Genomic DNA, 26,249 nt, shown 5'->3' on the forward strand with positions numbered 1-26,249 from the left:
AATCTATCCGAGGCTTCATAGCGTGAATGGAATCTATAAATAAATATCAACCGTAGAACAACCCCTTGTCGTACAAAGTCTTGCATGATGTGGCCCGTTTTCTTGCTCCCTGAGGAGATAAGATGATGTAAGAACTGCTGCTCTTGAAGTTTTTCCTTCTTTCAATTGTCTTGTGCATATCTGCAGATGGGAATTTAACATTTTTGGGCTGAGCTATTGTACAATCAGCTCTTTTTTTGGGCCAGATTAGGAGCTATCTTCTAAAAAGTAGCCGCCTTTAGGTTGTAATCAGCACAAAATGTGGACTTACTGGTGCCTGTGTTGCCTGTAGATGATGAGTAAACCAGTAGTGGACAGTAGTAGCAGTTTCTTTACTGCTTTTTTGATTATTTGGCAAAATAGAATGAAAAAGGGAAGTTAATTGGATTGGAAACTATGAAAATGGATTGGCCAAATAAAGGCAATGAGTTAAATGTGAAAGACTTACAAAAAAATAAGAAGAAATTGGAATGGGCAATTTTGTTGACATTTGACAAGCTGGCGGACGGTTACCACACTTTTTTGAGTCTTCAAGCACCCCACTGTAAACATGGAGGGACTGGTAAGCTTCTCTGGGCCTTAAAAGGATAAAGCAAAAAAAAGGGGTGGGATGACCAGTCGTTTTCTTTCTTCTTATTTTATCACACTGACATACTCCCTTGCTGCCTGCGCTTTCGGAAATGACTTCCTTCCTGTTTCAGATGGACATTTTTAGACAGGATGGCAGTCTTGACGTCTTGTCTCCAGTCTGTCCGCCTTTTTTTGTGCTCCCACATTGTGGCGCCTCTTGAAATGAAAGATTCACTATCAGTCTTTATGGAATAAGTGGCCATTTAAAAGAAAAAAATAGAATTTAACCCCATAAAGACTTGGCGGCACCTATCAAAATGATGTCACTTGATTATAGTAAATAGATTTGAAAAATCCAGGATTAACAGTGGTCATTTTTAAGTCATTTTCATTTTTTTAATAGCTGCCTTTTTAATACTTCCACTTTTTTCTCATCTCCTCAGGTTGAGTCAGCTCTCTCGACCCTCCACTTCCGTCAAAGTGTGATCAGGTAATTTTTTTTATTATCTCAACACATAACGTGTACATGACATGTACTTTGATATGGAGGAAAAAACAAATTTTATTCAGATCCATCACCCCTGGAATGAAGTTATCTCGACTGTAAATCACATAACTGTTGGACATAGTGTAGCATTGTGTTCAAAGAGTGTTTAACATTCTTGGCGTGGTTATTTGACCCTCTACCTGGCATCTTATCAAGAGTCATAACAGAAGCCTTCCCTACTTCCTTGCTTTTTTCTTTTTTTTTTTATCAGATATGCACACACACGCATGCACACACACATTTTTTTTATCAGATGTACGCACACACATTACCCAAGCTCTCTAATTATTAACTGAGGGGGGGCAAAAGACAATAAAGGGCGGCGGAAGCTTAGTCTACAAAGCAGAACAATGAGGAGCAAATGTCATTGGTGCTATACAATAACAAGATTAGTAATTAACCATTGCATGTCTGAATTTACATTAAAAAGGTCGACATAAAGCCTTGGGGTATAACATAAGTACATTAACTTTAAATGGACAAATTTAGCTAAAAGTTAGAAAATACTAAAAGAAATTCAATAGAGTTGAATGGATATAAATAGTGAGAGGAATTATGGGATAATTTTGGATGGGCCTCCTTAAAATAGGAAATATAACTACTAAGTTTGACCTCCCTACAGAATTATTGGAAAGGGTGAATATATCTTAATTCCTTGGCGATTATTGTGCGCAAGCGTGGAAGTATGCCAAGTTGTGGAGCACTAATCCCATTGTAGTGACAGTTGTACTTTGTGTAAAAGGCCACCAATGACAGACCGGAATAGATGATAGGTCGTGCAGAAATGGCACCTTGAAAAAAATTCCTTTTATGCGTTTATTGGCTGTTCCAATGACTTTATCTGACGTCACTTTGTCTTGAATTATTGCTTGTTGGGTGGAATTAAAGTATAACTAACCGGGCCGTCCTTCTTTTCCAGAAGCGGCAGCCGAGATGACAAAAAGGCAGCTGAACTCTGCTGCCGCTCCACTCCACACCGACCGACAGAACTTCTTCTTAAACGGACACGAGGGCGCGTCTTGCCCCTCCTTGGAAATGGCGACGTCTCGTGTCTGGGAGGAGGTGACTTCTGACATCTCTTGATGACATACTACTGAATGCTGACCACAAAACCTGCCCTGTCTGTCTGTCTGTCTTGTCTATCTCGTCTGTCTTTGCCTGTCTGTCTGCTTATCCGTAAGTCGCCGGCCGTCGATCCGCACCAAGTGCCATAGCGTCATTACATTCCTCCAGACTTTGCACTGACCGCCGCCCTCCTCCTCATCCACATCACCGCTATGTTTACATTAGCCTTGCGCCCATCCCGATCGAAATCCGGACGGATACGCCATTCAAATCACGCCATCTTTATCGGGGCGTACGATGAAATAACGTAGAACTTCCCCGATACTTTTGAGGTCATTTTAGCGCCACATCGCTACCGATAATCGTATCGGCATCCGCGCCATTTCATCCTTTTTTTTTTAACCAGAAAGTTAACTCTCATTTGTAAACTGTTAACAGACCAAAGCTGCAAATGTCAAGGCAACGTGACACAAAAAAAGAATGCAAATAGGCGTTTATCTTCCACCATCGCTTAGATCGCCACGTGCCGGAAAAAGACGGCGGGGGAAACGTTCTGCCAGCTATTTTTTTTCTGCAATGTCAATTTGTCTTTTTTTACGCAACTTGTGTGTGTGTGTTGAGGAATGAAAATGATTACAATCTGGGTGGGTTTGGAAAAAAATATTTACGTATATAAGAAAAGAACACTGGATTAGATAAGTTATAATTTATCGTATGTATATATGCTGTTTTTTCCCAAATATAAATGACTTTATTATTGTGATTAGGGGATGTATCAAGGGAATACTTTATTTTTTGTTGCTATTTGGGGGTGTTTTTTTTTTCTTCTCCACACTGCCTTATCAGTGAGCTGGCTTTCTCACTCTCTGATGTTTTTTTTTGTTCGAATTTTGTCTTAAAATGCCCTCTTTTTGAAGATAGAATCAAGTCCCGCCTAAACAGGATATAAAAACATCTTTAGGGATGAGCGATATGGCCTAAAAATGTAGATTTTCGATATGTTTGGGATCTTTTTTACCATTGAAAGAAATGATGACCCAGTTAATCATTAGCCGGAAGTCCAATTGATTTTTGAATGGGAGGGACGGAAGGAGGAATGTTCATTCTCGCCTCCATTTCTAATCAGATTGGGCATTATTTTTGTTCTTTTATTCCAATTTTTTAATATATAATTTTGTGTATTGGGTAAATTATTTAAAGATAATGATGGAAATTCAATATATATTAAATTATAATTCCGTTCTGGCATCCGCATAAGTCGGCAGCAAATGTTAATGTTGCATAAATGACCAAAAAAATGTGAATTCTTTGTATGTGGAAGCCAGGTCGCCTTTTTTTTTTGCCAAAAATAGTCACTTGCTATCTTAAGGTTGGTTTTTTTGGGTGAATTTGCTGCCATCCCTCCCACTTCAAATAGATTAAATGCCTAAGGCCAGCAATGGCAGCTTATTATTTTAACTGAATTAAGTGCAACTTCAACCATTTTCCCCCAAAACTCGAAAGCCACTAATACTTAAAAGTCAGGTTATGAGACAAATGCATGCAATAGAAATGAACTTTTCAAGCACTTTTCCCATTTGCAAGGGAACACCATGTTGACCCCTAAAAATAGAACAAAAAAACATTAACTTATAGAACTGGAACTTTGCTGTATTTTCTCTAAAAGCAAAAGAAATGTCTACCCCATCAAACAAAACCATACAAAAAAAACCCCTCCATTTTATAGAGTCAAACAAAGCATTAATTTGCAATAAAAGTCACTTTTTAACCAAATTGAACAGCCTTGGATGTTCTAACGAGTAAAAAACTACCATTAAAAATGTATATACATCTACTTTTAGTTTTTAAGTGGCGTAGCTAATAGATGCCGTCATTTAAGATATGTGAAAGACTATATATTAAAACAAAAGCTCCAAATTTGCTTAAAATGTGACTGTGGGTATCAAAACATTCAGTTTTTGCTTCAAAATGTTCATATAATTTTATTTTATTGGACGTATTGCAAAGTGAGTGTGATTTTGTCCAATCCAATGCATTTGTACACCGGCGTCCTCTTAATCCAACCATTTTTTGCACATTTAATGTTCAGGGATTTATTTGAAGAATAGCGCGACTCCATCGTTTCACACTCACGAATTAATTTGCCAAAAAAAAGCCATCCGTCCGATTCTGTCGTTTCCAGCAAATCTGTCAATCATCTTTGAGGTGATGTGTGGACAATGCACTCTTTCTTGTCGTGCAAGAATCTTGTATATAAAGAAACGTCTTCTATTTCTGGTTTTTCCTCAGAAAAGGAGATTCCATTTTGTTTTTTTTCAGGCAGGTTTACCCGAGAGAAGTGTGAAACGCTATTATTATTCTAGAAATGAACTGTGATGCTCCCTATCAGGGGTTGATAGAATATGTACACAAAATGTAATTCAAATAAACCTACAGTATTTAATCACCTTATATTTGCCTGTGTAGGTTTTTATTCAAGTTTTCTTCATGCCATTGGCGGCATAATCTAATGAAGACAGGGAGGATGCTTTGGGAGTCTTTCATTAGGTAAACGCCATGTTTAAAAACGAAGCCTTTCGGAAATAGGGGGCAAGATTACATAGGAAGCTCCCAGTAGAGAAACCCACACCCTTTCCCACAGGCAGGCAAATATGGACCCCAAAGTCAGCCTTGCTCGGGTGTCAAACGCGGGCAGGAAACGCTGGGGCGTCGACAGGAAAAGGGGAGCCCGGGCCCTTCTCGTTGGAATTTCCACGCACACAGAAAAGAAGTTAGTTAACGTATAAGGGCTGGTGTGGTGTTAGTTCAGGGTTCAAAGACAGCATTGTTGGGCCTGTTTAAAAACCATCATTACCATTTGCTCTCAACTGGAGAGCTGGTGAATGAACTCTAAAGACACACCCATGTTAGGGTAGGGAAGAGGCCTTGATTTGGGAAAAATAGGACTTGCAAATCTGGCAAAATGTATGTTTAAATAAGTGTTTTTTCGCATTGAGCATGTGTGCATGTTTTTTGCAGCGTTTGAGTTTAGAAAAGTGGATTTTCCCAAATCACACTTGGACTGTGAATGTCTCACTTTGCTAACTTCTCCACTGAAAGCCAGGAAGCCGTCCGAATGAATCGTCATGACGACGTGATCCATCTATGCCAGGGTTCGGGAACCTTTTTGACAAAGAGAGCCACAATGGTAGGCAAATATGACTATTACTGTGAACTATGACTAGAAAAATGACACTTTTGATAAACATTTGGCCAATTAATTCCAGGTTTTTATTTATTCCTTCATGTTTAGTTGGCCTTGTGCATTATAAAAGCATTTAAAGTCAAATAAAATGCTGGGTTTTGTCTTATTTAAAGTTTTAAAGGCACAATTTAGTGGTAGTGTGATTTTAATGTGTTTCAACTGATTTGTCCCTTTTGGCTCTCCTTCAATTATGTGACCCAGGTGCTAATGATTGCCATCAATTCCTGTTTGTGTATCCAAACATTTTGATTTTGACGGCCATTTTATGAGTAATGTTTGCTGTTTGTTGCTGTGCATCTCCCTAGATTTGTTTTTATTTATTTACTCCCAGTTAAAATTCTAAATTGTGCACCAGAACTTCCCACCAGTTTTCTTGCATCCTTCTCATGGATTCCACTTCACTTTGTGGCTGAAAGACTTCCACCAAGGGTAAGTACAGAGGACTTTTATTCAATACAAATCCAACATGGGAATTCATTCGACACCACCAAGGCAAGCATGTGTGTTTTTAGGAAGTGGACCTCCACATATCTGAGTACGTCGTAAGGCCAAAAGGAGAATGACATGTCATTTTAAATGACAGATCTTTCAAATCACACAAAAAAAATACAAGTGTGAACTGAGTGTGAAGCTGTTCCCAGGCTCTGTTGCCCTTCAAGCTTCAGCTTCTCTCAAAGTGTAATCACTAGTTTTAATCCCACACTTACCACATCTATTGGATGGGAATCAATATAGAATACACAGGCCCAAATTATTGGTACACTTGCTACATTGTGAATTCTGGTAAGCACTGGGAAACCTGCATGGCTTGCTTTTACTGGTGTGCATCTTATGAATTTCATTTGTTTATTTTGAACGGCACAGATCTTTTAGGACTGTGCAATAAGTTGATGCTACAAATTTATTGGAAAAATTGTTATTTTTGCAAAATGGATAGGACGTCTAAAGCCGTCAATGGCTCTAAAAGATATGATTTAAATGGATTGGACTTTTTTATAGTTGGCAATGAGTAAGTAATAATATTGCATAAGGTTTTAGGCTCCAAATATAATATGCAGCACTGTATTATCATAATTACTATTATTGAACCATAAATGTTATCATGGCAGTTAAGGGAGAGGTGAAGACGCCCAAAAAAATAAAATAAAGATAAAAATAAAATGATGTATTAGATCATTTTTATTAAGTGTATTTTTTCACCCTGAAATGTGCAGCATTTTATATTCTATAGTGGGATATACTTTGCACTTTTTCTGGTATCATACAAGCCCTTATTGGTCAATAATGTGCAAAATTTATGAATCATATAATTTACATTATGTTGAGATCTAAATAATGTTTTTTTATTTTTATTCAAGATGTTAATTTAGTGTTCCATATACGTTCACCAGTTTTTTTAAAGCGTTATGTCGCCCTCCTGTGGCAGTAATGGGTCACTACATGCATCATGTATCACTTGAATTTTTAACTTTAATTGTGCTCATTTGGCCTAAAAAAATATCTATAAAATACTCATTCATTGAGCTTCACGCAGTTAGATGGAATTGAAAACAAGAGCTTAAAGACAGTTATTGAGAGTAAGTCCAGTTTAATCACTTTCAAAATAAAAAAAAGTCAAGCACAAATGAGGAGTTTTGGGAATTTTTACTCCACACATTTAACAGCAATGAGCTGCAACAACAGAAAATAAAAAGGTGACCTAGGAAGGCAACTTTGGAGAAATGTGACCAGAAATGCCACATTTGAACTTGGGAATGATATTTAAATGTGAATACAATTCATTGACATTTTCTTCAAGTTGGATGACTCGATGCCAGCCATCCCAGCTCAAATGATTCACATTTCAGCAAGTAATAATTTGACAAGGAGGTTAGGCTGTTTCCATTGGGGTTGTTTCTGCAAGGTAAAAAAAATATATATAACCATTTCTCCCATAGGGATTTTCTTTAATTCCACTTTCCCTCCTATTATTGCATTTTACTCACGTGTTTCATTAAAGAGGAAGGAATCTTGATACTCTTTCATGTACTGAGAAGATCTGGCCTCATCCAGGAAGAGCGAGTAAACCTTCTTGATGTCCTCCACTTGTACCTCTGTACCCTAAAAATCCAATCAGAAAGACAAAATACATGGAAATGCAATTTTCAGCCAACGGATGAATTTTCTAACAGCGTCATCGTCGGAACGAACCTTGCGTTTGCGACAGACTAAACCAGCCGTGCTGATGAGCTGCATGGCGTATCGCAGCGACGTCTCCATCCCGATGCGGGTCAGGACGGTGTGGGCCTCTTCGCTCAACTCCACGTCCTCCTCCTCGCAGCTGCCAAAGAAGGAATGGACCGTGATTGGACGGTTGATGCTGGAATTGGTCAGCCAATTGAGAGGCAGGATTCTCACCGGATTTTGAGGATCTGCTTGGTCTCCTTTTCAGTGTAAGGGGATGTTGCGATGATGAGAAGGCGGTCAAGGAGATCCAGCGGTAGGCCGTGGGGGCTCTGGTAATTCGTCCCACGGATGCTGAAATTTTAAAAAGGAAAGTTTATAGGACCAAAGGATGCAGATTGGAGAAAAAGAATGAAAAACAAGAATACCGAGTGATGCCTCTGTTAGTGGCCATAATGAGAACAGGAGATAAGTCACTCTCCAAAGCACGGTTCAGGAAGGAGAAACACTCCATGTCCAGCATGTGGACTTCGTCGATAAACAACACCTGCGTGCAAAGCCATTATTTATGGATGATTAATTTGACTGTCCCTCCCCGTTGAAAAAAGGTCGAACAACTGACTCACCCCTGGGATGATCTCTGCCTTGCCCTCTTCTCTCCACTCGCAAACTTTGGCGTTGATCTGCTCGCGGACCTCCGACTTGATCTCGCCCGTGTCCCCGGAGAAAAGAGCCAGGAATCCTTGCGTGCGGCTGTTGATGACGTCAATTTCGTGCAGGGACACTGTGTGGACCACCTCCTTTCTCTTCTGCAGCTCGCCCTCTGGGCACTGTACAAACTGGGTCTGCATGGGGACAAAAAATGGTCAATCGCTGCAATGTGACTGAATGTCTCAAATGTCGGGCCTGCACCTGAGCTCCCATGGCGTCGTAGTCTCTGGCTCTGGTGAAGGAACGGCCCAACTTGCTGATCTTGCCCGTGGCTTTGTCGATGGTGATGACGTCACTGGAAGAAGGTGAAGTTTGAGACGCTACTGCTAAGAAAGAGTAAACTAGATCAACCTACCCTGCTTGGATCTTCTCTTTGCTGAGACTGTCAATCATCTTGTTGCCCAGGTCATATATGGTCTCCATCTCAGTAGTCTTCAGTGTCAACTTGCCTACCTTGGCACCCTAATATTGCAAAATTTTAGGGGTTTGTACTCTTTGAAGTGATTTGTATGTTATTGGGGGGCATGGTGTAAATGGGAAAATTAAAAAAAATGTTTTGAGATCTGGTATCGAATCTATTTGTGCTTTTAGCCCTCAAAGTAGTTAAGTTGAATAACAAACCCAAATTTAAACTTTTTTTTAATTATTACAATATAAAAAAAAATAATAATAAACATTTATCGCCCATGCCTAGTGTACACACATACGGACCGTTCCAGTGGCAGGTCGATCGATCTGGATTTCCACAACTTCTCCTTCAATAATCTCCGTCTCCTCCCTGCAAAAGAAAAGAAACACATGACATTTCCATATCAAACCACCACCACCATGGTGGAGATGTTTGTCGGCCAGCTCACTTGATCCTCACGCCGATGGCTTTTCGAAACGATTGGCTGAGTGCCTCTGTCTTGCTCATTTCCAAGGAGAAGATCTCACTGCCAGCCAACGCCGTGAACGGGGTGTCGGGGCCTAAGCTCTGAGCAATACCTGCAGGGAAACATTTTTTTTTGTCATCTCCACTTCTACATTCCTCTTATGTTTGGGTCTCACCCATGGCGATGGCCGTCTTTCCCGTGCCGGGCTGGCCTGCGATGAGCACCGCCCTGCCGGCTATGTGGCCATCTTTGATCATCTCCAGGATGACACCTGCTGCCCTTCTGGAGGCCAGCTGGCCAACCATCCCTTGAGACACCTGCAGTGTTGAGTTTGTTTGAGGCGTAGTTGAAAATCAGGGTAACAGAAGAGTCATGTTCTTACCTGTCTTGGTTCCAAGGCATCATCCAAGCCAAGACCACGGATGTGCGAATGTGCACCTAAAGACAACATCAATTTTCAATTGATAAAGGGTCTCTGGAATGCTTGTTTGGGGACTATTGTTAGAGAAGTGGACATTCTTACCAATTCTTTCAATTCGTGTGATATCACGGACCTCTGGTACTTTAGTAGTCGCCATCTGTAACGAGTTAAAATCATATAATTACATTGTTCTTTACGAAACGTGCTTACTTTGTCTACTCAGGTTGTCATAGCGACTGGAATGCTCAATGTCCACACACAAGGATTTCGCAAATCGCCTATGTACGAATCTGGATCTTGATTTATAATCACAATACTCGTGAGAAAATGTCAAATATTAAACGTCAGCTTCCTTAACAGTTCACATGGTAGTGCAGTTTCTACGTTAGCTGCTATGTTAGCTTTATGCATCATTCTCGAGTCCCCTCGTACTATAATATACAGATCAAGGGATATTGTTACATGTATGAGTCTTAGCAATTCATTTTAAGTGTAAATATGTGAAATCGCAAGATTGCGAACACGTTTAGTTTGAATGGGATGCTCACCTCCTGCCCTGTTGCGCTACAACGTGAGAATACAGCGCTATTTTTCGGGAAAGTGTGCAAAGCTAAATATGTCCGGAGAGGAACAAACTACAGTTTTTTTCATGGATATCACATATATAGAGAGCTAGATGCAGAAACTTGGAATGGGCGTTGCTGGTAACAGCGGCCATTTTTAGTAAGTAGGTGTATTAGTAGGGAATCTCATTATATTTTTGTTATTTAAATAATGTTGGTAATCATAAAAAGCATGCATTTGTGCAGGATATGGACTTTACTGGAGTATATATTTATTCTTTGACCTGGTAAAGCATTTCGTGCTGTGGTTGGAAGCTTGGTATGATTTCGAGGGGAGAAGATGTATAAGAGTGTATGCAAATTTAGGTGCGTTTTTGCTGAAATATGATTGGCTTATGTGAAGTGATGGTTAGCCAGTAAATTTAAATCGTGGGAGTGGCTAAATGTTAGCGCTTCTTTTTAAATGTGGCGCCAGTTTTGAAATATCGGAATGGAGAAGCTAAATCATTCACAGCAAACATTGAAGTTACTTGTATATATGTTGTGATATCCGGACCAATATATTGTGGGGTCAACGTAAAAGCTATTTATAAGGAACTCTTGTTTTATCTATAAAGGCATGTTGGACTATATAGTTATAGCATTGTAGTTTATTCCTATATTGTGTAACTGACACGTATTAAAAGTATTGTTATAGTTCAAGTAATGAACCAAGGAACATTTGCTTCAGACTGAGTATGTGGCTCTTAAAAGAGCCGTTGTTTTTAGTGTTGACAGTTGGAATAACTTAAGCCCGTTCACCGCGAATGCGGCGAGCTAGCTGGATGTCTTTGGGCATGATGGTGACTCTCTTGGCATGGATGGCGCACAAGTTAGTGTCTTCGAACAGGCCAACCAAGTAAGCTTCGCTGGACTCCTGCAGGGCCATAACGGCAGAGCTCTGGAAGCGAAGGTCGGTCTTGAAATCTTGAGCGATTTCCCTCACTAGGCGCTGGAATGGCAGTTTGCGGATGAGCAACTCGGTGGATTTCTGGTAGCGACGGATCTCACGGAGAGCCACAGTTCCAGGCCTGTAACGATGAGGTTTCTTCACTCCACCGGTGGCAGGGGCGCTCTTTCGGGCAGCCTTGGTGGCCAGCTGCTTCCTGGGAGCTTTTCCGCCGGTGGACTTTCTTGCTGTCTGCTTCGTTCTTGCCATCTTCTCAGAGATGAAGTGTCAGCTTCTGTGCGCCCCCAGCTCGCGAGCAGCAGTTTTTATACAAGAGAATTCGCCGCACGGAGGCGGTGATTGGTCGGCTGACAGAAATTCAAATGAGCCAATGATAGCTTTGGAGGGAAACTTTCAAATTAAGCATCGCCCCACTGCTGTCTAACGACTTTCTTTTGCGCCAAACAATATTATTTTTGCCAAATGAACGAATACATGAAAACATTTGTGTAAACTTCAATTAAAACGTATCAATTTTCCATGGGTTCCTCTGAAATATATTTCGTTAACATGCCATTTACACAGCACTCATTAAGTTTGGACGTCAAATGTATTTTGCATAGTACGGTTAGTTGCGATGTTATCCCTCTATAACGCACTGGTGTAATTATATCAATGATATTAAACATATTTTTAAGAGTATGTATCTTTATAATTCCCATTCCTTTGCTGTTTTGCACTTCGAATTACTTTGAGCGGAATTTTGATGTGTAAATATTCATGTCTTGTCTAAGTCAAATAACATAATTGATACTGCTATTCTACTCAGTGATAACTAAGTTAATATAAAGAGAAAATGAGGACATTTCTTTAGAGGAAATTGTGGTGGCTCTTAAAAGAGCCTTTGGGTAAGGACGAGTAGAAAGGAGTCAACCGATTCACTTTTTAGCCTTTTTGGGTGCTGCCTTCTTCGCCGCTTTCTTGGGTGTCTTCTTAGCAACAGGTTTCTTTGCTGCCTTCTTAACCTCTTTCTTGGCCGGCTTAGCTTTAGGCTTAGCCTTGGCCGCAGCTTTCTTGGGGCTGCTGGCTGGCTTAGTCTTCTTAGGCGTAGACTTCTTTTCCACTTTCTTTGTTTTCTTCACCTGTTTAGCACTCTTCTTGCTAGGCGATGGCGCCGCTTTTTTCGCTTTGACGGGTTTCTTCGCGGGCTTCGCAGGCGATTTCTTTACAACCTTAGGTTTTTTGGGAGCACTTTCAGGTTTAGCCAACTTGAAGGAACCAGAAGCGCCGACTCCTTTGGTTTGGATCAGTTGCCCATTCTCTACGCATCGGAGGATGGTGCTATTGATGCGCTTGTTCTGCTTGGTCAGGTCAACGCCTTTCTGGGTGGCCAGGATCTTCTTGATGGCGGTTGCCGAAGTGCCCTTGCGCTCCTTGGACGCCGCGATGACCTCTATGATCATCTTAGGGAGGCTGGGTCCCCCTTTGGCCACTACCTTGGCCGCCTTCTTCTTGCCTTTCGCCGGCGATTTGGCGGTCGCCGCTGCGGCTGGTGCTTCTTCTGCCATATTTGCTCTTGCGCGTAGTCTGAATTCGGGAAAAGCTGTCAACTTTATGCCGGTGCCGAGAGCAGGAGGCGGTACTTATAAGATGTATGAGAACCGTGGAGACTCAACCCCACCGCCGTCCCGCAATCGTTGGGAAATGTGGGCGCACTTTTTGTGTTTTCTCTTCTATCTTTCACCTCCAAACTACACCGGGGATAAACATTCCCCGTCATCATTTTCACCTTAGATGAAAGCTAACCCTCTAAACTTTATACTAGTGATTGGTTTTTGGTCGAAGACCGACTATTTTTCCCACTATGGCTGTCAAAGCTCTCTTAAAGTCAGTCGTTTGGAGTCGTCCGCGGTCACTTTCCGTCACATTTTGTCCTTAAAACGCGTTAAAATGTGTAGCGATCCTCGCGATACTGCACCGAGCAAGTGATGAGACATCTGAGTAGACATTCTGATAAAATCCGCGTTCGTAACTATTCGATTTTGTCTGTTATAACCAAATTTGTGACGGGAGCAAACACAGTGTTTTTCGCGGTGACCCGGGGCGGTTACCGGACGTACACTTTGCAAGTAGAAGGAATACCTGTAAGATTTTGCTCATATGATGACATCAAGACATTGATTGAAATCCAAGTTCGTAATGATGGTCTGCTTTTTATCTATAATAGCCATCCACCTCCCATGAACGCAAGAATAACATGGAAAGTCGTTCAAACGACATTGTGTTGACATTCTTGGCAGTATGACTTTGGATTGTGTACTACTATATATTTTTGGGGGGTTCTAACAGTGTGGTATAAAAAAGAATAAAGTTCTACAGTCCAAATGAATTTGACGTCCAGCACCTTTTACTTGATTTCAATTCAGTGCCCTATGAAGTCTTTTTTAAAACTAATTCCACAAAAAAAATCATATTAGTTCCAATCACTGTTGTTATGGTACTTCATTTCACAGTTTTAATACAACCTAAACTGGTAATACTGTAAATTCTGTATATCGTAAGACATTCACTTATCTATTCTACATTGTGATATCAGTTCATCAGTTTCCTCTTAAATTCTTTAATACTTTCAGTATCAAAATGGACTTGATTGAAGTTCGAAGTAGTCCCTCCTTATTTATTTCAACTCCATGTCCCTCATGTTGCTCCTGAAACTGTTTATCCAATCGTTAAATAAATGGGTGAAGCCACCATCACATTGCTGTTAATATGAAAATAAACACAAGAAAGACGTGCATTGGAATCCATCAAGAAGCGCCCCCAAGTGACCTCCAAGCTTGTTTTCCCTTGTTTTAGATCCAAAATGGCCACTGGTCTGGAAAAAATGATTCCACAGTCCTGTACAATGTCTTTGCCCTGCTATTTTTTCACCCCAATTTCTCGCCCAGCAGTTTCCCGGACAATCCGGGATGCCGGGGCGAGCCGCCGTCCTCCCGCGCTCGATCCCGGGAGGAGGTTACGGCCGGCGTTGTCCGAGGAGGACGTCCGAAGTGGCGGGAGCTGCTTGGGAGCCACGCAACGAGGGCTGTGGCTGATGGAGGACAGCGTCTGCTGGCTGCCATTCAGGTAGGAGGAGTTGTTGGAGCCTTTTTGGCACCGGTAGTTGTAGTACGCCTGCCAGCCTTGTCTTTTTCGCTTCCAGCGGCAGCGTAGGATCCGGCCAAAGGCCTGGAGGTAAAACAAAATTCCGTTATTTATTTACTGGTCCATCCCATTCATTATTTTGGCTTACCTGCTTAAACTCACGGCTGTAGCAGGGGTAGATGATGGGATTCAAACAACTGTTGAAGTAGCCCAGCCAGAAAATGACGTTGAAGAACGTTTCCGGAGGACGCAGGTTTCTGTTAAAAGAAACTGAAAAACAACACACCAAATCTGTTATGGCCTGTTAAATAATAATAATAATAATAATCAGACATTAATCTACCCAGTGACCTCTTGGTCAGTCAGGTGACCTCCCGTCGGAGGCCCTATTAGGATTTCCACAGATCTTCCAGGATTTGCGGCAGATTGCCATTTTATTTTTCCTAGATAACGCATCTGAATTTGTCCTCCGGCATGGACTTGTAAGGCCATAGTGTATCTCCACTTTCTTCATCTGACTATATATGACAAATCCCGGCACAAAAACAGGCCGTCTGCCACCGTTACGAGTGCCTGGTATCCTCTGTATTCCCATGATGCATCACTGTCATCATCCCATCCCAATTTTGGCTGGTCTTTTCCTCTCACACACAGGAAGGCTCTATTTTGGCTTCTGTTTGGGTTTTTGACCTTGTCCTCCTTTTTAAACATTGTGTGGCCACTCCACTCATTCACTGCCATTGACAGAAATGGACATAAAATCCATTTGAATTATTTTTAGTCAAATTATGATTTAAATATGTTCGAATTGGCTTCACCAAGATCTCCAAGTCATAAAAATAATGTTTTGCAATGACAGTTTTTTTTAATGGTGGCAACTTTTTTTTTTAAACTTTAGTGCAGTTTTATTGAGCCTGAAATGCAATTCACAAGTCAGCAGAATTGAAGCACTTAAACTGCAGAGGTCAAAGCGCAACTATAAACCAATTTAAAATGCCATAGTGAAAAAGAAAATAGCTATGTCTTCATAAATAATGTATATTTTTCATAAAATAGCTAGGCTTCAATTGAGCCCATCACCCGAGAGCAAGGGATTTCTAGTTATAAAATATTTATCCCAAAAGGAACATGTTTGCTATGGTTTAGCTGGTGTTTGTTTGTTTTTTCCTATTAATATTAAATCTGCTCAAATGTTGTGTCAGAAATATAATAGTGAAGCATCCCATTATAAAGCGGTGCTGGGTATGAATGAGATTTTTTAAAATTTATTTCTAGCAGATTGTAGAATTAACTCTTTGACAATGTTTATAATAGTGCCATAATTCACTGTCACTTATGCTATCTCATGTTTTAATAGTTGAGTCCAGTCTAAAATAAGGAAAATATCAATAACAACTCGGAAAAAAATAGAACCAGACGTGATTCAGTCCAACTCTGACAAATGACTGTTCTAGGTCATTTAAAGAACAACTTTATCTAATTTATTTTAAGTATCATGAGATTTTTTTTAAACTAAAAACATATCCTTAGCAAGACTTTTTCGCAGTGCCATTAGACAAAATTAAAGTGGAGCTCTAGGATGGTTAAATACGGAAAATGATTCATTTACCAATGGAAAAAACATAGGATTCACTCTTTTGGTCACTCTATAATAATATAAATATCAATATGGAGGGATACGTACTAATGGGAAGAGCCAGGAAGAATGGCAACCAGCAGAGGATGAACATCCCCACCACCACGCCCAACGTCTTGGCCGCTTTCTTCTCCCTGGAGAACTTGAGCAGCTTGACGGTCAGCGTGCTGCGCCCTGCCGAGCCGCCCTTGGAGCCTGCGCACAGATCCTGGATCTGCTGATTCCTGCAGTGGATCCTCAGGGTCAACTCATTGGAGTCTTGCTGCCGTTCCTTCATCACACCGGCCTCCAGGTTCTTGGTGGTGCGCTTGGCCACCACGTAGACGCGGCAATACATGGCCAGGATGACAGCCAGGGGGATGTAGAAGGATCCAAGTGAGGAGAAGAGGGCGTAGAATGGCTCCTCGGTAATCACGCACTCTGTGTCGTCCTGTGGGAAGAAGGTTGGACGTCAGAATGGAGATCATTGGACCATGACATACTAATATTCATCCGTCTATTAAGTTAAGGCTCATTTAGAGCGTGTTTATACATTTATTTTCCCAAAAGGGACTGCGGAGGGTGCTAGAGCCTATCCCAGCTGACGGGGGATAGCCTAAACAGGTGGCCAGCCAATCACAGAGCACAAGAAGACTAAGGATAACAATATAAGGAGATATAAAGAAGATACTATGCTGGTTCAGGAAAAAAAAAACGTTAATTCGAGCCACTCACGTGCGAGGGCGGTTGTTTCCAGCCCAGCAGCGGGCCAATGGAAATGACGATGGCCAGGATCCAGACGCCCAACATGGCGAGCAATGCACGTTTCTCCGTCACGATGACCGGGTACTGCAGTGGGTAGCGGACGCCAATGTAGCGGTCGATGGAAATGACGCATAACGACATGATGGAGGCCGTGCAGCACAGGACGTCCACTGCTGCCCAAATGTCGCAGAAAATGCGACCGAAAACCCAGTAGTTTAGGATCTGCAAAGAAAATGGCGGAAGGTTTATCAAAATACGACCCATAAAAATGTTTCATACGTCATTATCGCAGATTTCGGCTTTAAATGATGTCCTGGTGACTTGTAATGGATCGGAACTGCACTTTGACTTAGAAAGTGTGCTTACATTTGTGCCCCCATGAAGCCATTTAGGGTCAGCAAGATTTAGTTTTTGGCACTTCTTAAAAAAAATAATCTTGCGGGGGCTAGGATCTTTGAAATTTTAAGTCAACATGCTTTTTATTACGTTTTTTATGTCCTTTCCAGCAAAATATTTATACACAGGAGACAAAGTCTTTGGAAAATGACATTGATATTTAACATGTAATATACTCATCTTAGTTATCTTGTAACATTTTCTGTTAATATTGTGACTACACAACCCAAATTAATATCCATTTATGTAAATGCAATATGTTTATGGAATCACTTTAATTTATTTACCGAAAAAAACACAAGCATTAAAATATGCTTTGTTTTTCTTCTAAAAAATAACAATTTTTTTTATAATTTATCACAAGACAGTAGGAATGTCTAAAACTTCTATACTAAATTCCATTTATTTTTGCATTTTTCTTTCTCTTTTTTACCATTGTAAATAAAACAATGACTCCAAAACTAATAAAAACAAGTAAAAAGACCAGTCACACATTGTCATTTTTCTATGCAAAAGCAGCGCACCTCTAATGTGGCGGACACGGGGAGCACGGTGGTGCTGAGGAGCAAGTCGGCGATGGCCAGATTGATGATGAAGTAGTTAGTGGGCGTCCGCAGGTGGCGGTTGCACACCACCGACAGAATAACCAGCAGGTTACCCACGATGGCGAATGCGATGAAGGACGCCAGCACCACGCCCACCGGCACCGCTCTCATCAAGTCCGGCGGCGCGTGCTTGCTGCCGTTGCCCGTGGCGTTGGGGTCCGGCGGAGGCGCCTGCCAGCCGCTCCAGGAGCCATTGGCCCGCAGGCTCATGATGATCCCGCTCTTTAATCCGGATGCGCCGGAGGGTCCGCGGACAGCCAGGCGGATGGATTGTGCCTCCCCTCGGTCCGATTCCACCCGGGCGGTCGATCGCTCACCCGCTCGGGCTGCCGGTGCGCCTCTACGGCACTAAATTGTGCGTTCGGTGGCCAGTGGAGGAGACTTGTGTCCTTTTATGGGCCAAGTCTTTTAATGTGGGAAAGTTCCGACGAGGGGAGGAGAAAAGAAGAGAGATAGAGAGTGAGACAGAGAGAGAGAGGGAGAAAGAAGACATTCTGATGGAACCAGAATCCAGTGGGCATCTTTAGAGTGGATGCTGCACTGTGCAAGTCTTTGCATCATTATTCATCATTTGGTTAAACATGATGGATGCATCATCATGTCATCCAAATGGACCTTCAGTGCTAGAAATCACATGTTTGCATGGTTGTTGGTTGGATTTCCAATTTTCCAAATAGACCAAAAAAAAAGGTATTTGGATTCAGGTTCAAATGCGTTAGGGCATATGTCTCGGTTAAGATATTACTATTTTATTTTTCATTTTTCTTATATTTGATCATTCTTTTTAAATGTTTTTGACTATGAGTCGAAGTATATCAATCACATTGCTCATCAAAAACAGGAATTTTTAAGATGTGCATTTTTTTACAGTGTTCCCACGACCCCCCGTGTTGCCATGGTACCAAAGTGTCTGTCAGCCAAGTGTTTCAAACAGAGAGGAATTAACACAATTATTATGGTGTTATTTAATATTCAACAATAGTGAATCTTTAATAAAAAAAGCATGCCGATTTATCTCAAGCCTCCATGTTTGCCTGTAGGCCCCAATTGGCCCCTGGGCTGCGAGTTTGAGAGCCTTCTCCTATACAATTATTTTTAAAAAAACAAGTTGAGTTATTTATTTGATAAGGTTAAAGCAGAGGAACCCGAGAGCGCCGACAATCGCAGACAATCCCACAAGCGTGCGGAGGCGAAACTCGGCTTTTACTGCTGGGCTGTGTTTACGTCTCAAGCCATTAACGGACGTTTAAATGCGTCAGATGTCAAGCGGCCTGTCAGAGGTGACCAGTCGGACGTGTGCGTCTCCGTCCAAACCTTCCACGTAGCGCAAATACGCCTCCATAGAAGGTCAGCGGCTCGGCTTTTGATTTGGGGCGGAATGTGAGGAAGAATTTATCAGCGCAATCCAGCTTTCCAGCTCAAAATGGACGTCTGGCATCCAAAAATGAGCATTCGCCCGACAAATTCCAAACAGCAGAATGTTTGTTTTCATATCTGAGATATTAATCCTATACATCCAATTCACTTTGACTGGGAGGCGCGAATAAACAAACATTTGTTATTGTTCCCGATCCCCATTGAAATGGATTGGTTGCCCGTGGCAACCAATGAGTTAACTGCCAGGCTAAACCTTGGCAAGATTTCCCCTTAAATTTCAACGCTGCATTCCTATCGTTTTGCAAAAAATAACTCTGTAGTCATCATTAAATTCCACTTTTATTAGCGTTTTCAATAGTTTTCAACAAAATCGTTCATCCGGTGAGCTGAAAGGATAAATCAAAAAAAATTAAAAAGGAAAAGCACCAAATTTGGAGATACCTGCTGGATTAAGCTCCAAATTTAGCCTCTTGCTCGCTTTCTTCACGCTGACCCGACGGAGACGCAAACCTCAGTTCTTGGATAAACTCTCCGCCGTGAAAGTTATTTGTTGTCTTTCCCTCTTGGGTGCAGTTTGTCTTGCGTTGTCCCGGCAGGGCCTGAGTTATGGCGACGGGGAGCGGTTGCCGGGGCAGCCGGTGGGAGTTGGAGCGCTGATGGATCCAAGAACGTGAGGACGCTGAGGGCAAAAGAGCAGTCATGCCATTTGACAACATTTGTGGAGGCCTGCTCTCTATGCACTTTGCCACATTTTCTCGTCCTATTTTTTTTTTTAACTCAAAATAATGGAGGACACCACGTAGATGTTGTAATGAAAGGAACAAGAATAGGCAGATGGTGGAAGAGGAACAACAGGAGGACAAAGAACACAACAGAAGGATGGCGGGGTTTTATATCAACGGCTACCGTGGCAACGGCCATGTGTGAATGGGGCCCCAAGACTGTTTTGCAATCCCATCAAATCGATTTGATTGACGCCTAATGAACTACCAGCCCAAGGGATGTCCAATATGTTATGTTATTAACCCTTTGGAGGACAATTATTCGACTAATTGAATGCTATTGACGGTCTTAGACGTCCAATACGTATTTTTAATGCACGATAAATTCGATTTTTATGAATGAACTCTACTTATAGGCCAAATAAACTGTTATTTTTAAATAGAAATAGAATTTAATATCACTTATGAGGACAGATGTCCAATTGCGTTTAATATCTCTATTTTCTAAGAGACTTGACAAATGACTAAGATGATTATGGCGTGCATATTAATGTTGGTTAGCAGCAGGTGGAGGTCAGATTGGAGATGATGAAGAAAAGTCCAGCTGGAGCTTTGAAAAACAGCCCAAAATTGTCTTTTCCTTTAAAAAAAAAAAAAAGATGGCTTTCTGCCATAAGCGTACACTCAACTATTTTTAAGTCCCACTGAGAACTTTTCAGATGCCTTCATTTTTATCTTCTGCATTGTACACTTAACCCTAGTTTTTTTTAATGAAAATCAATGTTTGGACTACAGATTTAATCCCAACTTTGATGTAAAGTGGTGCTAAATCCTTCCCGTAAAAACGTTACCATTAGCGTAAAGAATTTACTGTCAACCTGTAAAAAAATCTACACTGAAAAATGTCGAGACGGAAACAATTATGGGTTTATTCTTAACCATTTATAGGCCACTCACTCAAATCAATGGCTTCAATTGAAAAACAAACATGAAATGCATGCAAGAAAAGCCAAAATATTTTCAAAAATAAACACAAATTGAATTTTAGTGAGTCATTGCAAGCCTTTAACAAGAATAAGTTAGAATGGATTGGACAGATAACTTTTTGTGTACTTCCTTTGACCTTCATTGTTTTAAAAAACAACATTTTATTTCACCTTCTTATTGATGCTGATGATGTAACAATATTTTATTTTTCCCAAGGTGAGGGAAGATGACACTATGTTCCTCGACGCAAATTAGTCATATTGTTGTTTTGTTTTCATGGGCATGCACACAATGCCTTCAGGCTTTAACCTCCTAAATTGTGAGGATGGATGTCACTCGCCTCATTTTCTTATGATATTTTTTGGATTGATAATAATAATAAATTGACCCATTTCTAAAAGCACGTTCATCATTGAGGCCATAAAAAGCTTAAATTCACTTCAAACACATTTAAACTCATGAAACATGTGTAGAAATACAATTTCAGTACAGGATCATTGTAAGTAAATGTCATGTTAAATAGGACTGGAAAAATGCCTACTCTAATTGGATTTTCAGGTTAATAACAAACCGTTTTAACATGGTTATGATTCAGGCAGGATTTTAATATGTATGCTTACTTTATAAATACGCAGTTAATTCAGTGGATCTCTGACATTTATGAAAAACGAAGCTGTTGGAAAATTTGTTGAAAAACGCCATTTATAGCTGTTTCAAGTATGCGTGTTTAAAGTTATTGGAACTGAAGTTATGCAATGGTTGTTGGAGTTAGCAATGGCTTCTTATGCCATAAATCGAGCACGTTTTTAGCCGTTTACTAGATCAGATGCAATAGAATAGCACTAGAGGGCAACAAAGGAATATGAAGAAGTAAAAGTAGTTTGTCAGCGGACAATGCAAAGCGTAAAAATTAAAAAAGGGGCACCAAAATGTTCATAGTTTTTTGGTCCGCTTCCCACCAGGACCAAGACGAGTCCGGGTTTCGTTACCCAAGCCATCTTATTGGTTCCATGCCAAAAATCATATCATCTATATGTCCAATACAGAAATTGAGTCAATAAAGTTGTGTTTGTCTTTCCATTTTCAGAAATCCAATTAGACAGGAATAAACCCTAACATGAGAATGTCTGACCTTTGACCTCGGACTGTTTTCACTCCAATTCCAGATGGTAATGAGATGGACAGATTTCAAGCCACTAAAATGTTTGTGTCTTTATGTTCTTTTGTTTTTCTTGTTTTGTTTGCCCAGCAGAAACACTTTCTAAAAATACCATGGGATGGAAAAGGGAAGTGGCAATCGTTAGCGAGCCGTCTGGTCGCCACTTTTGTCGTCACCCTCTCTTGCGGGAACACGGCGACGACCAACATGTCAGCGCTCCTTCAGCTTTGCTTTGCCACCTGCGTCGCCGGAACAGGTGAGTACCGACGGAAATGAAAGCCAACGAACGTCCAAATGCATCGGCCGTCTATCGTCTTGAATATAAGACGACTTCAGATATTTACATGTTTTCTTCCTTCAAGTTATTGCCGGTTCCGCCGAGACAGTGGTGGGCGTGGAAGGCCAAAACGTAGCGCTTCCATGTCGGGTGACTGCTGCCGAAAAAAGGGGCGTGCACGTGTGCTGGGGGCGTGGCCAGCCAGCCGTCTTCTCCTGCCACACCACCTTGGCCCACATGGCCGGCCGACGTCTGATCTACAGGAAGTCCTTCAGGTATGGTCCACAACTACAAGTCCCACAATGCTGGGTTTTTCAGGTTCCGCCCACTCTGGTTCCTTAAACGCAGGTACTCGGTGTCTTGGGGCACGAGAGACACGCCCTCGCCGTCGCTGTCCATCTTCAATGTTCGAACTACGGACTCTGGATTATACCACTGCCGGGTTGAGCTGCCGGGACCTTTTAACGATCAAACCTTCTCGGTTCTCCTCATCGTCGCCAAACGTTAGTTTATGGGATGGATGAGGGTTGATATTCGTAAAAATGCTGGTTGGGTATGAAAAAGCAAGGGCGCCAAAATGAATTAGATTATATTTTACTTCTGTCATTATTTATCTGAAACTTTGCTTCCAGATGAAGGGAACCTGAACGCACCACCGACGACGCAAAGTACGGAAGAGGAGACTGCAAGGGATGTGACGGACAGCGTCATTTGGTGGGATAGCACGATAGATGACACAATTGGACCCTTGGTTGCTCAGGTTCAGGTATAGAGACAACAAAAATGGCTTTTGGACGTCCACCATTTGTGTTTTTTCGTAACCTAACGCTGTTGTCCGTGTGACAGACGGCCGTAGGCAAGAAAGATGGCTTCGATCTATGGATGTTCCTTGGAATCACACTCAGAAGCTCCTTCATCGTCTTCATCCCCGCACTGATCCTGACTGCAGCATATAGTTCGTACACAATTTTGTTCAGTGAAAGGTCAAACTTAGTACTATGACCTTTTATTAGGCACTCATTGAATTCAATGGTGTCCATTATTGTGATATCACTTGATCAAATGTCTAAAATGAAATCTTGACTTATTTCCCTTATTTTCAAATATTTGCCTTTTATTTTTTTCTTGGTTGCAGGGATTTGGAGGACCAATCTAAAGGCACTTACAGACAGTCGAAGGAACCAATCAGAAGATGCTGAGGCAGATGTATATGTGTAAAGATGACAGGACCCTCATTTTTTGTTTCTATTCATGTTTTGTTCATAATATGTAGTATTTTTTTTGAATGTATCGCCTTTTTGGACAGTCATTTATTCATTTGTGCCAGTCCAAATGGGATTTTTTTAAACTATAAAGACAGCATGGATTTAATATGTTTGTATTTTGGTATATTTTTCTTAGATGAGAATTGAGTCACAGTGCTATTGAGCATAAGGAAATGAAACCAGTAAGTTTAAGCGTCACAGGAAGAGGACTGAGCTACAAAAATGAAGTCATGCTGCTTTTTAGTTCACGTTGACAATTAAAAAAAAAATCGTGTGGCGATAACCATCCCAACTCAGCCGATGATGATACACATGATTCTCATTGACGCCGAAAGAAAATGAGGACATTATTGCTATATCTCCTCCTTTCAGGTATCGTGCCTATTACATTTTCTCCTATTTTTTGCTTAATGAATAACTATATAGTATATATTTATGATTGATAAATGAATGCAATGTTATGGAAAACAATGAGTGGATTTTTTAATGATTAAAAAAACATTCATGGCTTTTAATAAGACTTTTAAATTGTCATTGTAATGTATAATACTTCTACTTGATATACATTTGTGTTTTTCAGTTTATGAGTCAGTTGCCGGGCAAGTGGTGGCAGTCCAAGGTCAAGATGTCACACTGAAGTGCACGTACGACGTGAAAGAACTCGGAAATCTCTCGGGCTGCTGAAGTCGCGGAGTTTTGCCGTTGCATCGCTGCGGCGATCCCATCGTGGACACGGATGGCCTCAGGGTGATAAAAGAGAGCGGCAGGTATAGGATGCGAGGTCGGCTGCAGGATGGAGACATCTCCTTGACCATCCTGAATGTGGAGAAAGAGGACAGCGGAGACTATGGCTGCAGGGTGGAGATCCCAGGTCCCTTCAATGATGACAAACGTACAATTTGGCTGCTCGTCGAAGACGGTGAGGATGTGAAACAATGTGGTTTTGAAGCTTTTTCCTTTCTAGACCATCAAAAACATCATTGACTGTTTTGTTAAGTGGCTGCTTTTAGGCAGAGGATGAAGAAAATGTGCTTGTGATTCACAAGCATATACTCTTTATCCTCTGTCAACAATTTGATGTTGTATTTTCATCATATCTTGTTGCTATGCAGGATTTTAAACTTTGAAAATTTAAAATTGTGCCTAGTAACAACATATGTTGAAAATACAGAAGTCAATTGTTATAAAAATAAAATAAAATTTGATATAAACTGAAAATTGGTAGCAATTATTAAAAAAAATAAACTAGCTACTAGTTTAACTCCACTGTTGTAAACCACGGATAAAGATAGTCAATTGTATTTATATTTCCGACATATTTTTTCATACAGTTTGATTTTTCAGCTCCTGAACATACTACTTACGAAACATCGACATGGAGCACCGCTGACTTTCACAAATGTACGAAATTACTGCACCTAAGCCATAACTTCAATTTTGGAAAATATTGTTGACAATTGCAATTTAGCAGAAAATGAGAACATGCTTTTGTATCTATAAATACAAAAAAGATGCTCCACTTTCACATCCTTTTTTGCAGCAACCACCAACTTTTCAAGGGACCTCCAAACTTCTTCATCAATCAACACCACAACCACAAGCAAGGTTAGACTTTAAACTTTATGAAACATAATTTATGTATTAGGAATTTATTTTGAATGTATGTTTTTTTCATTTATGTGGCCTCTTGTACAGAAGCTGAGCTTCTCACAGTGGATGATTCTGCTAGGAGTATTTTTGGGGCTGATTCTCATCGTGATGGCCCTCATTATTTATTGTGTTGTGGGTAGGTGTCTCCTTCTTGGTTCTTCAGGTTTTGGGTTTGAGAATCCCCATTCTGTTTATTGGGGATATTATTGTAATCTTTTTAAAAGTTCAGTGGAATTTTTTTTTCTGTCCGTAGATAAAAGTCAGCGAACCGCCAAGATGTAAGTAGTCTTGTCTGACTCACCACATTTCTGTTTTTTTTCCCCTCATGTGTTTTAAATGCTGACAGATAAAATGAGTCATGTCGTATAGATGAACTGAGATAAACCCTGTGATTTTGTGCTGGTAAAATTGCAATAGTAATTGACATTGAAAAGGTGAAAAGTTGAACTTCAATTGACTTTTTGACCTTGAAGAATAGGACTTGATTTTTGACTACTTTAACCCTAAAATCATCCCACCTTTCTGCAAGAACACACCTTTTTCTTAATCTAATGACTTTAAATTTCAATGGTCAATTCCAACTTTTCTACATCTGTTCTTCAGTCATGGATGCTTCAATCCATTTGTCCATTCGGTGCGCTTCAACTCCTCTTCATCAACTCTTCGCGTCTACCAGCAAGCTACAGCTGTAAACAATATCTACCAGATGGAAACAGATGAATATGACTTTGTACACTGATGCTTTGCCTTCATCAGAACGTCTCGTCATTCCAAAATCAACAGTGGGATTTTTTATTTTATTTTCCGGGCATCCCATACACACACACACACACTTGACACACACCCAATGGGATGTCCACCATGGCCAGAAGCAGATTATGTGTTTTTGTATTCCTCCTTGTTCACTGTAAACATCCATCTCAAAATAATAATGTCTTTTGCTCTGTTTTGTGCATTCAATCTTGTAATGACTTATGCACACGATTCAAATGATAAACTGTAGCATTTGATTGATGGACTAACTCATGGACATCATCAGATGTGAATTAAATATATAAAATATATAATTTATAGCTTTGTATTTCTTTCAAGGCTATTATGTGGTAAATTAATTTGTGCAAATTGCCTATGGATAATGAATTGCTAGTTTCAAACCGTCAT

At 40.8% G+C, this 26,249-nt stretch overlaps 7 protein-coding genes across 10 annotated transcripts in view; 3 read left to right on the plus strand and 4 right to left on the minus strand.

Moving 5' to 3' along the window:
* The window catches only part of spns2 (SPNS lysolipid transporter 2, sphingosine-1-phosphate), a 33,358-nt gene extending 28,686 nt beyond the window's left edge, over positions 1 to 4,672 (plus strand). For all 3 annotated transcript variants that reach the window (XM_077740986.1, XM_077740987.1, XM_077740990.1), the window contains 2 exons: positions 1,053 to 1,099; positions 2,076 to 4,672. In XM_077740986.1, coding sequence (XP_077597112.1) covers positions 1,053 to 1,095 — 43 coding nt within the window. In that variant the 3' untranslated portion in view covers positions 1,096 to 1,099; positions 2,076 to 4,672. The remainder of the gene's footprint in view (positions 1 to 1,052; positions 1,100 to 2,075) is intronic.
* Positions 4,673 to 5,695: 1,023 nt separating this feature from the next.
* LOC144213102 (hepatitis A virus cellular receptor 2 homolog) lies at positions 5,696 to 23,414 on the plus strand. Of its 2 annotated transcripts, none has more exons than XM_077741359.1 (9): positions 5,696 to 5,894; positions 14,078 to 14,252; positions 21,825 to 21,906; positions 21,987 to 22,152; positions 22,259 to 22,448; positions 22,522 to 22,676; positions 22,806 to 22,939; positions 23,020 to 23,128; positions 23,309 to 23,414. In XM_077741359.1, the coding sequence occupies exons 3-9, from the start codon at positions 21,904 to 21,906 to the stop codon at positions 23,389 to 23,391; spliced, it is 840 nt and encodes a 279-aa protein (XP_077597485.1). In that variant the 5' UTR covers positions 5,696 to 5,894; positions 14,078 to 14,252; positions 21,825 to 21,903; the 3' UTR covers positions 23,392 to 23,414. The 2 variants fall into 2 exon arrangements, with proteins under 2 accessions (XP_077597485.1, XP_077597486.1); XM_077741360.1 differs by having other exon boundaries at positions 21,990 to 22,152.
* On the minus strand, positions 7,034 to 10,309 carry ruvbl2 (RuvB-like AAA ATPase 2). The gene is made up of 14 exons (XM_077740624.1): positions 10,184 to 10,309; positions 9,738 to 9,792; positions 9,597 to 9,652; positions 9,390 to 9,531; positions 9,197 to 9,326; positions 9,051 to 9,117; positions 8,695 to 8,801; positions 8,541 to 8,634; positions 8,255 to 8,473; positions 8,057 to 8,175; positions 7,863 to 7,982; positions 7,656 to 7,785; positions 7,451 to 7,565; positions 7,034 to 7,361 (listed from the first exon to the last, which is right to left on the minus strand). Exons 2-14 carry the CDS (start codon positions 9,790 to 9,792, stop codon positions 7,336 to 7,338), a joined length of 1,380 nt encoding a protein of 459 aa, XP_077596750.1. The 5' UTR covers positions 10,184 to 10,309; the 3' UTR covers positions 7,034 to 7,335.
* Positions 10,939 to 11,645, minus strand: LOC144212743 (histone H3-like). Its single transcript, XM_077740851.1, has one exon. It carries the CDS (start codon positions 11,394 to 11,396, stop codon positions 10,986 to 10,988), a length of 411 nt encoding a protein of 136 aa, XP_077596977.1. The 5' UTR covers positions 11,397 to 11,645; the 3' UTR covers positions 10,939 to 10,985.
* On the minus strand, positions 11,914 to 12,724 carry LOC144212786 (histone H1-like). The gene has a single exon (XM_077740913.1). The coding sequence runs from the start codon at positions 12,692 to 12,694 to the stop codon at positions 12,065 to 12,067; it is 630 nt and encodes a 209-aa protein (XP_077597039.1). The 5' UTR covers positions 12,695 to 12,724; the 3' UTR covers positions 11,914 to 12,064.
* On the minus strand, positions 13,680 to 18,033 carry LOC144213103 (alpha-1A adrenergic receptor-like). The gene is made up of 5 exons (XM_077741361.1): positions 17,571 to 18,033; positions 16,621 to 16,872; positions 15,955 to 16,336; positions 14,419 to 14,540; positions 13,680 to 14,354 (listed from the first exon to the last, which is right to left on the minus strand). The coding sequence occupies exons 1-5, from the start codon at positions 17,859 to 17,861 to the stop codon at positions 14,046 to 14,048; spliced, it is 1,356 nt and encodes a 451-aa protein (XP_077597487.1). The 5' UTR covers positions 17,862 to 18,033; the 3' UTR covers positions 13,680 to 14,045.
* Positions 23,415 to 24,021: 607 nt separating the features above from the next.
* LOC144212902 (uncharacterized) lies at positions 24,022 to 26,159 on the plus strand. Its single transcript, XM_077741095.1, has 7 exons — positions 24,022 to 24,065; positions 24,125 to 24,357; positions 24,783 to 24,852; positions 24,950 to 25,043; positions 25,134 to 25,224; positions 25,342 to 25,366; positions 25,692 to 26,159. Exons 1-7 carry the CDS (start codon positions 24,022 to 24,024, stop codon positions 25,825 to 25,827), a joined length of 693 nt encoding a protein of 230 aa, XP_077597221.1. The 3' UTR covers positions 25,828 to 26,159.
* The last annotated feature ends 90 nt before the right edge of the window (positions 26,160 to 26,249 follow it).

This window comes from Stigmatopora nigra, chromosome 19 (assembly GCF_051989575.1).
Source record: "Stigmatopora nigra isolate UIUO_SnigA chromosome 19, RoL_Snig_1.1, whole genome shotgun sequence".
Taxonomy (NCBI): domain Eukaryota; kingdom Metazoa; phylum Chordata; class Actinopteri; order Syngnathiformes; family Syngnathidae; genus Stigmatopora; species Stigmatopora nigra.